Source organism: Oryctolagus cuniculus, chromosome 18 (genome assembly GCF_964237555.1).
Source record: "Oryctolagus cuniculus chromosome 18, mOryCun1.1, whole genome shotgun sequence".
NCBI lineage: Eukaryota > Metazoa > Chordata > Mammalia > Lagomorpha > Leporidae > Oryctolagus > Oryctolagus cuniculus.
In genome coordinates, this window is record NC_091449.1 from 7,756,103 (window position 1) to 7,772,560 (window position 16,458).

The 16,458-nt window shown below is 60.9% G+C and overlaps 1 protein-coding gene across 2 annotated transcripts in view; it reads right to left on the reverse strand.

Moving 5' to 3' along the window:
* The window catches only part of AP2A1 (adaptor related protein complex 2 subunit alpha 1), a 30,557-nt gene that overhangs the window by 11,038 nt on the left and 3,061 nt on the right, over positions 1-16,458 (reverse strand). For both annotated transcript variants that reach the window (XM_070063020.1, XM_070063019.1), the window contains exons 2-4: positions 9,930-9,998; positions 9,700-9,842; positions 8,860-9,053 (exon numbers count right to left, since the gene is read on the reverse strand). In XM_070063020.1, the coding sequence (XP_069919121.1) occupies positions 8,860-9,053; positions 9,700-9,842; positions 9,930-9,998 (406 nt within the window). The remainder of the gene's footprint in view (positions 1-8,859; positions 9,054-9,699; positions 9,843-9,929; positions 9,999-16,458) is intronic.

Below are 16,458 nucleotides of genomic sequence, written 5' to 3' on the forward strand. Positions count from 1 at the left end.
CACAGGGGCAAGCCCTCGGCAGAGTCCCCGCCCCTCCGGGGAGGTTCCCACTGTGTGTGGCATGACCGAGGCCAGTGGCTCCACGCCTGGGGGACCTCACTGCCAGAGGTCACCAGGTTAAAGTGGAAGCCAGCAAATCCTGTCCTGTTAAGGCCTGCTTAACACTGGTATTTTTGGTATCGCCACACCTCCAGGGCCCGCCCTCGGGCCAAGCTGCGCTCTGAGCACTTCTGCGCATTAACTCACTTAATCCTGCCACAGCCCTCCAGGGGGCGGATCCTCGTGGCCACCACTCAGCAGGAGGCACAGGAGCTATCGCCAGGGTCAGCGGGAGCAGAGGCTGGGGCACCACTCGGGGGAAGTTCAAAGCTGCGTAACACAGGCACGCACAGCAGGGTATAAAAAGAATGAAAACTAGGGAATTCTGGGAGGGAGACAGGGAAGAGCCCGAAGATGGGACACAGAAAGAGAATAAAATGTGGCGATGCCACAAGACCCAGCAAGGCCCCAGGCCTGCAGCCAGGAAATGGCACACACTAACGGCCACCTTGTCCCTGCCAGCGAAGAGGAGCTTCCCGACGAAGGCATGAAGTCAGCGTGGTCAGTGCACACCATGGAGCAGGAGACGCGGGGCCGGAGCAGCTGCCCAGGGGTCACCTGCTGGGCCTGCCCCCCAGGAGAGCGCCCGGAACACGCAGACCAGGACAGGAAGTGGGCATGGGGGCAGCTGCTAAGGGGCGTGGGGGCCTCCCCGTGGGGTTAGGGACAGCGGTGGCGGCTGCGCTTCATGGATGTACTAAGCCGTCTCCCCGAGGCAAAGCTGATGGTCTGTCCTGACCACACAGAAGCTCAGGCAGTGCCAGCAGGGAAGCAGTGCCAGCAGGGACGCACTGCCCCCTCCTCCCCCAGTGCCCTGGGCCGCTCCTCCTTCTCCTCCCTCCCCCAGGGCCCTGGGCCGCTCCTCCTTCTCCTCCCTCCCCCAGGGCCCTGGGCCGCTCCTCCTTCTCCCTCCCCCAGGGCCAGGGGCTGGGCCAGCCACTTCCCTTTCCTGCTCATGTTCACGTTCACCGTGCAGTGGCATTCAGTGCACGGCTTTTAAAGTTTCATTTATTCAAGAGGCAGAGAGACAGAGACAGACCCAGAGACACCGCCCTGCAGTGTCTACACCAGCAGGAAGCCGGAGTCAGGGGCCAGCTTTGGGGGGAAACCCTGGCACTCGGATGAGGCAAATGCCCACCGCAGCCCAGCCCTGCGCAGCAGGTGCAGTGGTGCCCGCCGGGCGCGCTGGACGTGGGCTTCGGCTAAGTCAGAGAGCTCACGAAGAGCGATGCTGATTCTTCTAGATGACGACATTGTGGACGGCTCAGGTTATGCTGAAATGCTAAGATGAACTTCACCTGTGACAGTAACCAGTGCCTTTCTAATGTGCCCACTAGGAAGGGAAATACAAGATGCACTAGAAAGTTCACGGAAAAATGGAATGAAGCTGTGTTCTGGTGCAAAACATTTTTGCAGGCCTGGTGTGGTGTGGACAGGTTAAGGCTCCTCCGAGGGTCCTCCTGTTCCACTTCCCAGCTCCCGCCATGTCTGGGGCTGGGCCAGGCTGACAACACAAGCCTTGACTCAATCCAGGTCTCGGTGTCGGCTCTGGGACCCACGTAATGAAGCCGCCATCTCCTGCCTGTCAGGGTGCACGCGCCAGAGGGCAGTCGGGTCAGAAGCTGCGTACCCAGGACTTGAACCAGGCACTCCCATGTGGAAGCTGGGCTTCGCAGGGACCAGTGACGCACCACACGCTCACCATAGGGCTGCATTCCATATAACATACATGCACACACACACACTCACACACACCACACGCTCACCCTAGGGCTGCATTCCATAGAACATACATGCACACACACACACTCACCACACGCTCACCCTAGGGCTGCATTCCATAGAACATACATGCACAAGCACACACACGCTCACCACACGCTCACCCTAGGGCTGCATTCCATAGAACATACATGCGCACACACACACACTCACCACACGCTCACCCTAGGGCTGCATTCCATAGAACATACATGCACACACACACACACTCACCACACGCTCACCCTAGGGCTGCATTCCATAGAACATACATGCACACACACACACACACACCACACGCTCACCCTAGGGCTGCATTCCATAGAACATACATGCACACACACACACACTCACCACACGCTCACCCTAGGGCTGCATTCCATAGAACATACATGCACACACACACACACACTCACCACACGCTCACCCTAGGGCTGCATTCCATAGAACATACATGCACACACACACACACACACCACACGCTCACCCTAGGGCTGCATTCCATAGAACATACATGCACACACACACACACACACCACACGCTCACCCTAGGGCTGCATTCCATATAGCATACATGTGCGCGCACACACACACACTCACCACACGCTCACCCTAGGGCTGCATTCCATATAGCATACATGCACACACACACACACACACACCACAAGCTCACCCTAGGGCTGCATTCCATATAGCATACATGCACACACACACACACACTCACCACACGCTCACCCTAGGGCTGCATTCCATATAGCATACATGTGTGCGCACACACACACACTCACCACACGCTCACCCTAGGGCTGCATTCCATATAGCATACATGCACACACACACACTCACCACACGCTCACCCTAGGGCTGCATTCCATATAGCATACATGTGCGCGCACACACACTCACACACACACAGATCTGTTCACTGGGGCTGGCATGCGGTGTGCTGGGTGAACCACCGCCTGCGATGCCGGCCTCCCACGCTGGCACTGGTTTGACTCCGAGCTGCTCTGCTTCTGATCCAGCTGCCTGCTAACACACCCAGGAAGACGGCCCAGTCTCTGGGCCCTGCTCCCACCCGGGAGACCCAGATGGAGCTCTGGGCTCCTGGCAGGGACCCACATGGTTGGGCCATCACCTGCTGCCCTCCCAGACGTAGCAGCAAGGAGCTGGATTGGAAGCAAAGTAGCTGGGACTCAAACTGGCACCACGGGATGGTGGCGCCCCAGGCAGCGGCCTACCCCACAGCACCGCGACCCCCCGTTGCATTACATTTTGGTTGGACGGTGCTGGTCTCCCTCCCTCTGGCCCTGCCCCTCTGCAGTCCAGCCGCCCACTAGTCACCCCCACTCAGACGTCAGACCCAGCCTGACCCGGTTCTTCCCAGCCTCTGCCTTTCACAGCGCACCCATCACCCATCTGTCTGTTGGCTGAACCCACTTCCCTGCAGCAGCCCTGGTGAGAGCCACCGGGAGCCCTGCGGGGGCCCACGAGGCCTCGCCGCCACCCTCGCCTCCCCGCTGCCTGCACTGCTGACGGTGTCAGGGCTGCCCGCATCTAGGAACCAGCTTCCTGACCAGCTTCTCTTCCAACAGGGCCTGCAACACACTTGCCGCTTTCTCCCTTTCTAGAACGCCAAACGGCACGCTCGACCCCCTCTGCCTTGCAACATTCTCAGCCGCGTTCGAAAGCCGCCCATCTCAGGGTGGGTTGGCGTTTGGCCTACAGCTAAGACACCTGCCCCGGCCTTGTGGCATCATGGGTTAAGGCGCCAGCATTTCATATGGGTGCTGGTTTGAGTCCCGGCTGCTCCATTTCTCCATTTCTCTGCTAATGGCCTGGGAAAGCAGAAGATGGCCCGAGTATTTGGGTCCCCATCACCGACATCGGAGACACATGAAACTCCAGGATCCTGGCTTTTTTTTTTTTTTTTTTTTGACAGGTAGATTTATAGACAGTGAGAAAGAGAGAAAGAAAGGTCTTCCTTCCGTTGGTTCACCCCCGAAATGGCCGTTATGGCCGGCGCTGGGCTAATCCAAAGCCAGGAGCCAGGTGCTTCCTCCTGGTCTCCCACACGGGTGCAGGGACCAAGCACTTGGGCCATCCTCCACTGCACTCCTGGGCCACAGCAGAGAGCTGGCCTGGAAGAGGAGCAACCAGGACTAGAACCGGCGCCCATATGGGATGCCTGCACCGCAGGCAGAGGATTAACCAAGTGAGCCAGGGCGCCGGCCCTCAGGCTCCTGGCTTTAATATGGCCACGCCCTGGCCACTGCAGTCATCTGGGGATGAACCAGCAGATGGGAGATCGCTCTCTGTCACTTCCTCTCTCTCTCTAACTCAGACTTTCAAATAAATAAATAATTTTTTTTTTTTTTGGCAGGCAGAGTGGATAGTGAGAGAGAGAAAGGTCTTCCTTTGCCGTTGGTTCACCCTCCAATGGCCGCCGCAGCCAGCGCGCTGCGGCCGGCGCACCGCGCTGATCCGATGGCAGGAGCCAGGTGCTTCTCCTGGTCTCCCATGGGGTGCAGGGCCCAAGCACTTGGGCCATCCTCCACTGCACTCCCTGGCCACAGCAGAGAGCTGGCCTGGAAGAGGGGCAACCGGGACAGAATCCGGCGCCCCGACCGGGACTAGAACCCGGTGTGCCGGCGCCGCAAGGCGGAGGATTAGCCTAGTGACCCGCGGCGCCGGCAATAAATAAATCTTTAAAATAAAATTTAAGGGGCCAGTGCTGTGACACAGAAGATTAAGCCTCCGCCTGCAGAGCCGGCATCCCCACGCGGGCACCAGTTCAAGTCCCGGCTGCTCCACTTCCGATCCAGCTCCCCACTAATGCGCCTGGGAGAGCAGTGGAAGACGGCCTACGTCCTCGGGCCCCTGCACCCATGCAGGAGACCCAGAAGCAACTCCGGGCTCCTGGTTTTGGTCTGGCCCGGCCCCAGACGCTGCAGCCATTTGGGGAGTGCACCAGCAGATGGACGACCTCTCTTTCTCTCTCTCCTTCTCTCTCTGTATCTCTTTCAAATAAATAAACTTTAAAAAAAATAAGTCCATTCAATTTAAAAGACACCTGCACCCCACTTCAGAGCACCTGGGTTCAACGCAGGCCCCAGCTCCTGATTCCGGCTTCCTGCTAACGCAGACGCGGGCTCAAGTAACGGGGTGTCTGCCACCTCTGCAGGAGACCTGGATTGAGTTTCCTGCTTCCTGGATGGAGTCTGGCTGGGCCCAGACCCAGCTGGCAAGAGCATTTGGCAGCTTTCTCTGTCAATCTCTCTCTCAAACAAACATTTAACAAATAAAGCCTCCCTCTGCTTCTCTGGGCTTCGCTGTGGGCCCTGGTTCAGTTCCACTGCCTGTTCCCTGATGCCGCCTCGGCTGTGTCTACGCGGCTGGGGGGCAGACCACCGGGGCCAGCGCGGAGGCGCGGCAGGTCCGCTCACTGCCGGCAGGGTGGCTTCCCTCACAGGAGCGCGTTTCGGTCTCCGCTGCTCTGCTTCTGATCCTGCTCCCTGCTGCGGCCCGGGAAAGCAGTGGGTGAAGGCCCGAGCGCTTGGGCCCTGCTCCCACTGGGCAGCCCTGTCTGCTGTGGCCGTGTCGGGCTGAACCCAGCATACGGAACATTCTCTCTCCGCCACTGCCACTCAAATGAATAAAACAAGTCTTTAAGAAAAAATTAAACAGATTACTTAACTTCTTATTTCATTTTCTATTTGTTTTTCAAACCTGTTCACATTTTCTGTGTTTAAATCATTGTTGCTCCTTATTTACTTGCTTTACATTTTGTATGACAAGCCCAAGTCCCACGCTATTTGCATTCTGCTAGCTCTCCTCATGGTGCCGCCTTCTTTTCTTTTCTTTTCTTTTTTTTTTTTTAATATTCATTTCTTTGAAAGGCAGTGAGACAGAGATTGCCCATCTACTGGTTCACGCCCCAGATGGGTGCAACAGCTGGGGCTGGGCCAGGCCAAAGCCAGGAGCTCCATGTGGGTCTCCTCCATGGGTGGCAGCGCCCTAAGGACTTGGGCCATCTGCTGCTTCCCCAGAGGCAGGAACAGACAGTTGGATCGCAAACGGAGCAGCTGGGACTCAAACTGGCGCCCAACTGGGATGCAGCCGCTGCAGGCATGGGCTTAACCTGCTGGGCCGCAGCGCTGTCCTGTGTCCCGTGTTTAGTGATTTCTTTCTTTCTTTCTTTCTTTCTTTCTTTCTTTCTTTCTTTCTTTCTTTCTTTCTTTCTTTCTCTTTCTTTCTTTCTTTCTTTCTTTCTTCTTTTTTTTTTTTTTTTAAAGATTTATTTATTTATTTGAAAGGCAGAGTTACAGAGAGGCAGAGGCAGAGAGAGAGAGAGAGGTTGTCCATCTGCTGGTTCACCCCCAGACGACCACAGTGACCTGAACTGCACTGATCTGAAGCCAGGAGCCAGGAGCTTCCCCCTGGGTCTCCCACAGAGGTATGGGGCCCATCTCTGTACAGCAGAGAGCTGGATCGGAAGTGGAGCAGCCAGGACTGGAACCGGTGCGCGTATGGGATGCCTGCGGCGCTGCAGGCGGCGGCTTCACCTGCTACACCACAGCGCCGGCCCTGTTCAGTGACTGACTGAGGTCCGTCACGTAACCTAAGACTGTGCTTGTCTCCGTCGGGCACTGGGTTCTACCAGCTCGCATCACCTTCAAGATGGGCTTGTGGGGTCCTGGGCCACCCAAGGGGCTCAAACAGCTGAAAGCCGGCCCGAGGCTGCTTCGTGTCAAGGTTCCAGACGGGGAGCTTTGCTTCTCGTCCCAGGGCTTTATGTCTAGGTCACTCCTTCTGAAGGGCAGCTGTCAACAGTGCCCCCAGCACGAGCTTTGTGTTCTTTTTTCTTTTTTTTTTCTTTTTTTTTTTTTTTTTTTGACAGGCAGAGTGGACAGTGAGAGAGAGAGACAGAGAGAAAGGTCTTCCTTTGCCGTTGGTTCACCCTCCAATGGCCGCCGCAGCCGGCGCACAGCGCTGATCCGATGGCAGGAGCCAGGTGTTTCTCCTGGTCTCCCATGGGGTGCAGGGCCCAAGCACTTGGGCCATCCTCCACTGCACTCCCTGGCCACAGCAGAGAGCTGGCCTGGAAGAGGGGCAACCGGGACAGAATCCGGCGCCCCGACCGGGACTAGAACCTGGTGTGCCGGCGCCTCTAGGCGGAGGATTAGCCTAGTGAGTCGCGGCGCCGGCCTACGAGCTTTGTGCTATGTTCCCAGGGGCTGCGGACCCCCAAAACCAGGACCCCAGTTCACCCAGCTCAGCAGCAAAGCCTTCCTAACAAAACCCCGGATGCCAGGCTCGGGTGGCCCCGTCTGTGTGCTCAGGGTCCACTCAGTCTATTTTCTCTCTTCTTTAGGCTGACACTGACAGCGGGGTTTCAGCAAGAATCTCATCAGTCTCTAGTACTGCAAGAAACAGAGTCCTCCTTAGCCCACCGAGGCAGCCACCTTTAGACAGACAGAAAACTGATCCTGACTTTTCTCTCCCAACAACGCCCCAGTCACCTCCCGCCTCTGCCCACCACACGGTCACCTCCTGCCTCTGCCCACCACACGGTCACCTCCCACCTCAGGCCGCTGCACGCCGCCCTACTCCCGTGTGCGTGCACCCCCTTCAGAGAACCCCTGCAGGCAGCTTTGCCCACCTCGGGGTCTCTGCACTTGCTGACGCTTTCCCCAGGGACGTTGTTTATTTATTTATTTATTTACAAGATTTATGGGAGGGGCTGGCACCGTGGCACGGTGGGTTCAGCTGCCGCCCACCACGCAGACATCCTACATGAGTCCCGGCTGCTCCACTTCCGATCCAGCTCCCCGTTAAAGCACCTGGGACAGCAGTAGAAGATGGCCAAGTCCTCGGGCCCCTGCACCCGCGAGAGACTGGGAAGAAGCTCCTGGCTTCAGCGTGGCCAAGTCCCGGCCACTGCTTCCATCTGGGGAGTGAACCAGCGGATGGAAGACCTCTCCCTGTCTCTCTGTAACGCTGCCTTTCAAATAAGTAAATAAATCTCTTATGCACTTATTTTAAGTCAGAGGTACACAGAGAGAGAAGGAGAGGCAGAGAAAGGTCTTCCATCCGCTGGTTCACTCCCCAGATGGCTGCAACGGCCGGAGCTGGGCCAGGCCAAAGCCAGGCGCCAGGAGCTTCCTCCGGGCCTCCCACGTGGGTGCAGGGCCCAAGCCCCTGAGCCATGGCCTGCTGTTCCACAGGTGCGCTGGCAGGACGCTGGATGCGACGCAGAGGTGCGCGGGAGCTCAGGCGCTCTGACGGGGGAGGCGGCCCCAGCCCCCGGGCCACACGCCTGCTCCAGGACACCCTCAATGCAACGGCTCGGAACGACTATGCTTGCCCCGAGCGCCCACCTCGATCTGCCCTCTTGTCGCCTCCCCTCAACGTCAGCTCCTCCGGGAGGGCACCGGGGAAGGGTGGCCTGGGACTCGCGTGGGCTGGCCCCGGCTGACCCCACGCCCTTCGCCCAGGCCTCAGCCTGCGGCCACTTCCTCAGGAAGCCCTCCCTGATCCCCCCGGCTGCTCAGGAGCCCCAGGGCCCCACAGCCCAACTCTGGGAGGAGAAGTGGACCTGCAACTTGTCCGTCCCCGTTCACCCCGCGCCCTGGGCTGGGTGCTGGGAAGGCACCGCCCATGTCCACTTCCTGTTACGGCGATGTCTGCAGCCGTTGGGACACAGCAGGCAAACCGCAGGTGCTCCCTTACACACTCCTTGAGCCGACAGAGGACACAGGAGCTGGGCCGGCGGCGGGGGGGGGGGGGGCCACTACCAGGGACCTCAGGCTTGCATCTCCTACACTGGTTTCCCAAGGGCTGCCGGGCTGCTGCCAGCAAGTCCGCCTGCTGAGACGAGAGCCGGGGGCAGCCGGCCGCTGAGGCGCCACCCCAGCCCTGGCGCACGTCCCTGCTGGGAGACGCCTCTCTGAGGCTCCCACCTCCCCCACCTGCACCCCTGGGTCCCCAGCACCTCACCCGGCCACCAGGATGCGGGGGATGTCGGCAGCGAAGGCCTCACCCATCTCTCGGCTGCCCACGTTGGCGATGCAGTGCAGGGCCAGGCACATGAAGGTGGGGTTGCGACTGGCCAGGTCATTCTTGATGGCGTTGTTGATGAGCCGGATCAGCTCAGAGTTCGAGTTCACCAGCACGGAGATGAACAGATAACCCTGGGGGAGGGGAGGCAGGCTGCTGGGAGTCCATGGCTAAGTGGTCCCAGACCCAGCCCTCTGATGCTGGAGTCTGCACTTCCAGCCCCTCCCTCAGACCCAGGGGTCCAGGCCTCACGCCTCCTCCTCCCTCAGACCCAGGGGTCCAGCCCAGCCCCTCCTCCCTCAGACCCAGGAGCCCAGGCCTCACGCCTCCTCCTCCCTCAGACCCAGGGGTCCAGCCCCAGCCCTCCTCCCTCAGACCCAGGAGTCCAGCCCCAGCCCTCCTCCCTTAGACCCAGGGGTCCAGCCCCAGCCCTCCTCTCTCAGACCCAGGGGTCCAGCCCCAGCCCCTCCTCCCTCAGACCCAGGAGCCCAGGCCCCAGCCTCTTCCCTCAGACCCAGGGGCCCAGGTCCCCCCGCCCCGCCCCTCACACCAGGGGTCCAGCCCCAGCCTCCTCCCTCAGACCCAGGAGCCCAGGCCCCAGCCCTCTTCCCTCAGACCCAGGGGTCCAGCCCCAGCCCTCTTCCCTCAGACCCAGGGGTCCAGCCCCAGCCTCCTCCCTCAGACCCAGGAGCCCAGGGCCCCCACCCCGCCCCTCACACCAGGGGCCCAGGTCCCCCTGCCTCCTCCCTCAGACCCAGGAGCCCCTGCCCCCCCACGTACTATCTGCTTCTCCGTGTACTTGTTGGAGCTGAGCAGGTTCACGGCCTCCATGTGCCCAAAGTCAATGTCGTGGCCCAGCAGGAAGATGAAGAGCAGCTTGCACACGTACTTTTTCTTGCTGTAGCCATCCAAGGCCTTGTCCCCTGTGGCAGAGCCGGCGGTGAGGAGCCACCACACAGACAGGTCCTGCCCCCCCCGCCCCCAGACCCAGGCATCTGGGCCCCGCCCACCTTTGAACTTGGAGCGAATGTTGGCCAGTTCCTTGTTGATCCTTTTAATCTCCGCCTCCTTGCTCTTGCCTGGGGAGGAGAGAAGGCAGGGCGGGTGGTAGGGGCCCAAGCCCCCACCTCCCCAGGCACGGCCCCCCAGCTGGAAGGCAGCCTCCCAGCCCGGACCCCATCTCCCGCAGGGGCTCACTCATCCACAGCCCAGAGAAGCCGGCCCCCGGCTGGGCTGGCCCCGGCCTCCTCCCACCACGCCCTCCCTGGGAGCTCCCCTGCCGCCGCCAGCCCTGGCCTTGCCCTCAGTGGCCACAATAAACCTGCAGCTGCCGCAGGACCCACCACCCAGGCACCAGGTCAGAGCCCGCTCCCCCTCCTCCTGCCTCCTGGCCTTCAGCCTCCTCCTCCTCCCTGTCCACTGGGCATGCCCCCTCCTGGCGCAGCTCTACGACGCCTCCGTGACCCGTGCGCCCCAGGGCCCGACAACACACTCCGACCACGCGGTGCCTGGTCCTGGCCACCCCCGCTGCGTGCTGTGTCACCCTCCAGCCTGCTAGGTCCGCTCTTGCCACACGTCACTCCGTGGCACACTCAGCTCCTCCAAACGCAGCCGGCGTCCTCGTCCCCCAGCGAAGCCGTCGCCTTGCCCCCCGGCTCTAGCTTCAGGATGCGCCCCCGGCAGCCCCAAGGTGAGCACCCTGCCCACACCACCCAGATCAACCCAGCCGCCCTGCCCTTCCTGGCCCTGTGCACTGGGCTCCCAGGACGCCAGCTGGGGAGACCACCCCCAGCCCACTGAGCCCCCTGGCCCTGCGGCGGGCCCGGCCTCCCCCCCCCACCCTGGGAGTACTCTCGGCTCCTCCCTGCCCGCGCCCTCGCCTGTGCTGAGCCCGCTTCGCGGGGCCACTTTCCCAGTGGTCTTCCCGCAGGGCCCGTCACCTCCTCCAAGAGGCCTGTCCTGCCCACCTCTCTGAGGACAATTCCTTATCATTCCGCTTGGAGAAGTTTTTAAAAGCTCTCCTCCACCCATTTCTTTTTTCATATTTTTGACAAAGATTTATTTATCTATTTGAAAGGCAGAGTTACAGAAAGAGAGATCTTCCATCTGCTGGTTCACTCCCCAAAGGGCCGGGGCTGGGCCAGGAACCTGGAACTCATCTCGGTCTCCCATGTGGGTGCACGGGCCCAAGAACTTGGGACATCTCTGCTTTCCCAGGCCATAGCAGAGAGCTGCATCGGAAGTGGAGCAGCCGGGACTTGAACCGACGCCCACATGGGATGCCAGCTCCGCAGGCAGCAGATTTACCCGCTGCACCACGGCGCCGGCCAGATCGATCCATTCACATTGCGTAATCACTGTCTCTCCCTCTGTCTCGGCTCCCGCCCAGCGCACACATCAGGCAGTAGCTCCTGAAACAGTGCCTGGCATACGGCAGGTGCTCTTTAAACGTCTGGCTATCTAACGGGCAGCGGCCTGCTCTGGCCCACACCTATGCCAATCTCATCCTTTAGCCCACAGCCAGGTGCGGTGTGTACCTCCTGAATGAATGAACGGGCAAGCAGGCACCATCCTGCCTCACCCCCAACTCCCACAAGCCTCACTCCCGGTGTCACCTCCTCCGGGAAGTCCCTGAGCAGGGCTCCGCGGTCCCAGGGAGTCCTGGAGGCACACTGTCAGCCAGGCAGCTCCCGAGGCCTGAGACACGGCTGCTCACGCTGAGAAGGGCTGCAGGCAGCAAGGACAGCGGGCTCTGGAAGGCGGCGTCGGGGACAGACGCAAACGTCGCACTCGGTCTTCAAACACGGGGACCGGCGCTGCGGTGACGGGTTAAACCGCCGCCTGCAGTGCCAGCATCCCACATGGGCACTGGTTCGAGTCCCAGCTACTCCACATCCGATCCAGCTCCCTGCGATGGCCTGGGAAAACAGTAGAGGATGGCCCAAGTCCCTGGGCCCCTGCACTCACGTGGGAGACCCGGAAGAAGCGTCTGGCTCCAGCCCGGCCCAGCTCCAGCCACTGCGGGCATCCGGGGGGTGAACCAGTGGAGAGACAATGGATTAATCTCTCTAACTCAGCCTTTCAAAAAAATAAATACACCTTTAAAATAAGGCAGCTTTCAAATGCCGAGTACACGCACCAGAACTGGGTCACACAAACAACACAAACACACTATTAAAACTACCTCTGCCCGGGGTGGGCATCTGGCCTCGCTCTCGACACCTCCTTCCCACGCTGGCGCCCCTGGGGTCAGGCTGCGCAGACCACGCAGACAGGGCTGACGGCTCCCGGGACTGGGTCCCTGCCGCCCACGTGCAGCCGTGGCCTGACCTCTGGCCCAGGCCTGGCTATCAGCCATCTGGGGAGTGAAGCAGTGGATGGACGCACTCTCTCTCTCTGCCTCTGCCTCTCTACTGTTCAAATAATTACAAATAAATATTTCCGAAGAATCTTTCCTGTTTCTACTTAAAAACCGTGGCTACGGGGGAGGGGAGAATTCATGTTCACGGGTGGCTCTCACAGTATCTCCCACGGGGGCGCTGTGCTGGCCCTACTCGGGGCTCCCACGCCGCCTGTGGCCCACACCAGAGCCGACGTGGCCACGTGGGTCTCCCTGCCTCCCACAGCAGACCCGGAGGCCCGAGGGCAGGGCCAGGCTGCGCCCCTCCTGGGGGAGCAGTCTAGGCACGTAGAAGGGGCTGGAAGGCGGAGGGGACGGCAGGTGCAGCTCTGTCGCCTCAGGGGCCGTCTGAGCCCCGTGTATTAACTGCGTGGTTGCGGGGGCCGCACGGCCAGGCCCAGGGTCTAGGCAAGCCGGGCACTTCTGATCTGCCTCCAAGGACCTGGCCCAGTGAGGGCCAGGCAGCGAGCCCCGGGAGCCCCCCGGCGAGACGTCCAGGGACGGAGGCTGTGAGGCCCTGCCCGGGGCCTGGGGACAGGCAGGACATTTGAGGAGGACCTTGAAAGACGAGAGCACCAGTGCACCGGGGAGGCCAGCACCTGGGGGCAGGGCCGGCGCCAGGGCGGGGACACAGACCCACGCCACCCTGAGCAGGGCCACACAGCTCCTTCAAGGGCTTGCGTGGAAACGCCAGTGGATGACATCGTGACCGCACCGCGGGCCGCGGAGTAGCTACTGGGACAGGGCCGCCCCGGACAGGTATCCGCACAGCAGTTCCAGCAGAGGCCACAGCCCACCTCCCTGGCCTTGACTTCAACCTCTGTGGAGGGGCCGGCGCTGTGGCGTAGCAGGTAAAACCTCCACCTACACTGACGGCATCTCGTATGGGCGCTGGTTTGAGACCCGGCTGCTCCACTTCCGATCCAGCTCTCTGCTGTGGCCTGGGAAGGCAGTAGAAGATGCCCAAGTGTTTGGGCCCCTGCACCCGCGTGGGAGACCCAGAAGAAGCTCCTGGTTTCAGATTGTCCCAGCTCTGGCTGTTGCAGCCATCTGGGGAGTGAACCAGCAGGTGGAAGACCTCTCTCTCTCTCTCTCCTTCTCTCTCTGTGTAACTCTGTCGTTCAATTAAACAAATAAATATTAAACAAATAAATAAATTAGGGACCGGCACTGTGGTGTAGCAGGTAAAGCTGCCACCTGCAGTGCTGGCATCTCAAATGGGTGCCGGGTTGAGTCCCGGCTGCTCCACTTCCGATCCAGCTCTCTGCTGTGGCCTGGGAAGGCAGTAGAAGATGGCCCAGGTCCTTGGGCCCCTGCACCCGGGTGGGGTACCCAGAGGAAGCTCCTGGCTCCTGGCTTTGGATCAGCTCAGCTCCAGTCATTACGGCCATTTGGGGAGTGAACCAGCAGATGAAGACCTCTCTCTGTCTCTCTCTCTCTCTGTCTATAACTCTACCTGTCAAAAAAAAAAAAAAAAACAAAAAAAACAAAAACTATCCATTAGGAGCCAACTGTGACAGATGGGGCTGATGGATGCTGTGCCCCCTCTCAGGCCACCAAGCAAGGGGGAAGGGGCTCAGGGTCCCGGGAGGCACAAGGGGCAGGATTTTTCTGCCCCAGGCTCTGGGATGTCACCCCTGCCCAGCTCGCAGGAAGCACAGCGGGGCCGGGCGGCTCTGGTCAGGCCCGAGCACTCGGCTCCTGGGAGGTGAGGCTGGAATGGACCGCACAGAAACCAGGCAGGTGCACTCTGGGAGCGGGGCACCAGTGTGTGCAAAGGCCCGGGGGCAGGAGAACCCAGGGGAGGGAGGGCTGAGACGCTCCAGGAGTTGCCTGCGACCAGAGATGCAGTCAGGAAAGGCGGGGCGGGCGGGCCGCGCCAGGACGCCTCTCCTAGGTTTTCAGGGTGCCTGGGAGCCACAGGAGGTGCAGGCTCTGCTTCTGCTGGGGGTTACCGTGGGGGCGTTGCGCAGGGCTTCTGGCGAGGGGCACAGAGGTTCCACCACGGCACTTGGACCGCCAGGTGGGTCTGGAGCTGTCGCCACAGGCGTCTGACACACCTGTCCCTGCTGAGCAGGACCCCAGCGTGCGTGTGGTGCGGGCGCTGCCCTGCAGCTCGGGCGAGACGCTCCTGAGCCTCGCCGTCCGCGGCTGCCCGTCTGCCAGGACTCGAGCTCGTGCCCCCCAAGTCCCGACAGCCCTGAGCCCTCCTGGGTGACCCCGAACGCGCAGCCACAACCATCCTGGGCCGCACACACACCGGCCCCAGCCTGCAGCTGCAGGCACTGGCCCTGTGGCAGGTGCGCCCGAGGGGCTGTGTCCCTCATTCCGTTTCAGTAAACTTCGGCTGGAGACTGGTCCTTGGGCCGGGCGCTGCGTGCAGTCGTGAGGCCAGCATCCCGTATCGGAGCGCCTGGCTCCAGCCCTCCGACCCCACTGCCGACCCAGCTTCCTCTTACGGCGTGTCCGGGAGGCAGCAGTGGGGGACGACTCCAGCACCCGGGCTCCTGCCACCTAGCAGGGGGCCTGGATAGGGCTCTGGGTCTCGGCTTTGGCCCGGCCTAGCCCAGGCTGTTGCAGGCATTTGGAAAATGACCAGCAGAGGGGACATTCTCTCTCTCTCTCTCTCTCTCTCTCTCTCTAAGAAAATGGAAGAGTCGCTTTGGAAGGCGGCTGGGTACTCTGTACTTTTTCAGCCACGTGTTCTATGAAATCTCCATCCAGAGCAAGTCGTCCTCCCGAGACTGCGGCCTGCAAACTGCAATGCTCCCGGGGCCGGGGGAGGCGGCAGCAGCACCGTGGCTCAGAGGGCAAACCACCGCACACAACGCCACATCCCGTCTCGGAGCACTGGTGCCAGTCCCGGCCGCTCCACTTCCCATCCAGCTCCCTGCTCATGCACCTGGGAAGGCAGTGGGAGACGGCCCCAGTGCCTGGGCCCCTGCACCCGCGTGGGAGACCCGGACTGAGCTCCTGGCTCCTGGGTTCAGCCTGGCCCAGCCATGGCCGTTGTGGCCATCTGGGGAGTGAACCAGCGGATGGAAGCCCTCTGTCTCTGCCTCTCCCTCTCCCACTCTCCCTTTCAAAACAAGAAAATCTCAAAAGATAGAGTGCACACACACAGGATTTTGTATGGGAAAGAACCATCATTAATAAATTTTAAGCTACTGACGACAAGGGCCAATACTGTGGCACAGCAGGTGAAGCTGCTGCCTGGGCCGCCGGCATCCCACATGGGCGCTGGTTCAAGTCCCGGCTGCTCCACTTCCACTCCAGCCCTCTGCTGATGGCCTGGGAAAGCAGCAGAAGACGGCCCAAGTGCTTGGGCCCCTGCACCCGCATGGGAGACCCGGATGAAGCTCCTGGCTCCTGGCTTCGGATGGGCCCAGCCCAAGCTGTTGTGGCCACCTGGGGAGTGAACCAGCGGGTGGAAGACCTCTCTCTCCCTCTCTGTGTAACTCTACATTTCAAATAAAATAAATAAATTAAATAAATCCTCTTGAAAAAATACCGACTACACGTTGAAATGATATTTGGACATGCTGGAGTAAATGAAACATCGACACGGCCCTCACTGGCTGCTTTGCTGTCTTAAGATGTCAAAGGAACAGAAACTTGTCCACAGCCAGTGCGGAAAGCACGTCTCCTTACCGGCCAGGCCGAGCGGCCCCGCCGACGGCGCCCTGACGGCCGAGTGACCCCGCTGACCGGCGCCCTGACGGCAAGGGTGGCCACCTCACTGCTGTCACCCCGGCCAGGCCGAGCGACCCCGCTGACCAGCGCCCTGATGGCAGAGGTGGCCACCTCACTGCTGTCACCCCGGCCAGGCTGAGTGACCCCGCCAACCGGCGCCCTGAGGCCGAGTGACCCCGCCGACCGGCGCCCTGAGGGCAGGGGTGGCCAGGAGGCCTCAGTCCTGGCACAGCCAAGGTGCTGGACAGATTCCCGAGCCCAGCAGGAAGTGGGTGGGGCTGGCACCCAGGCCTGGATCTGTCTGTTGGGTTCCTTAAGGCCAGGCCTGGGGCGGGGCGGGGCGGGGCAGGGCGTCTCCATAGTGGCCCAAGGGATTCTGTGAAAACCCAGCAGTCAGCTCCCATCTCCTTTGCTCCACACAGGGGCTCCCAACGGGCTCGAGGGAA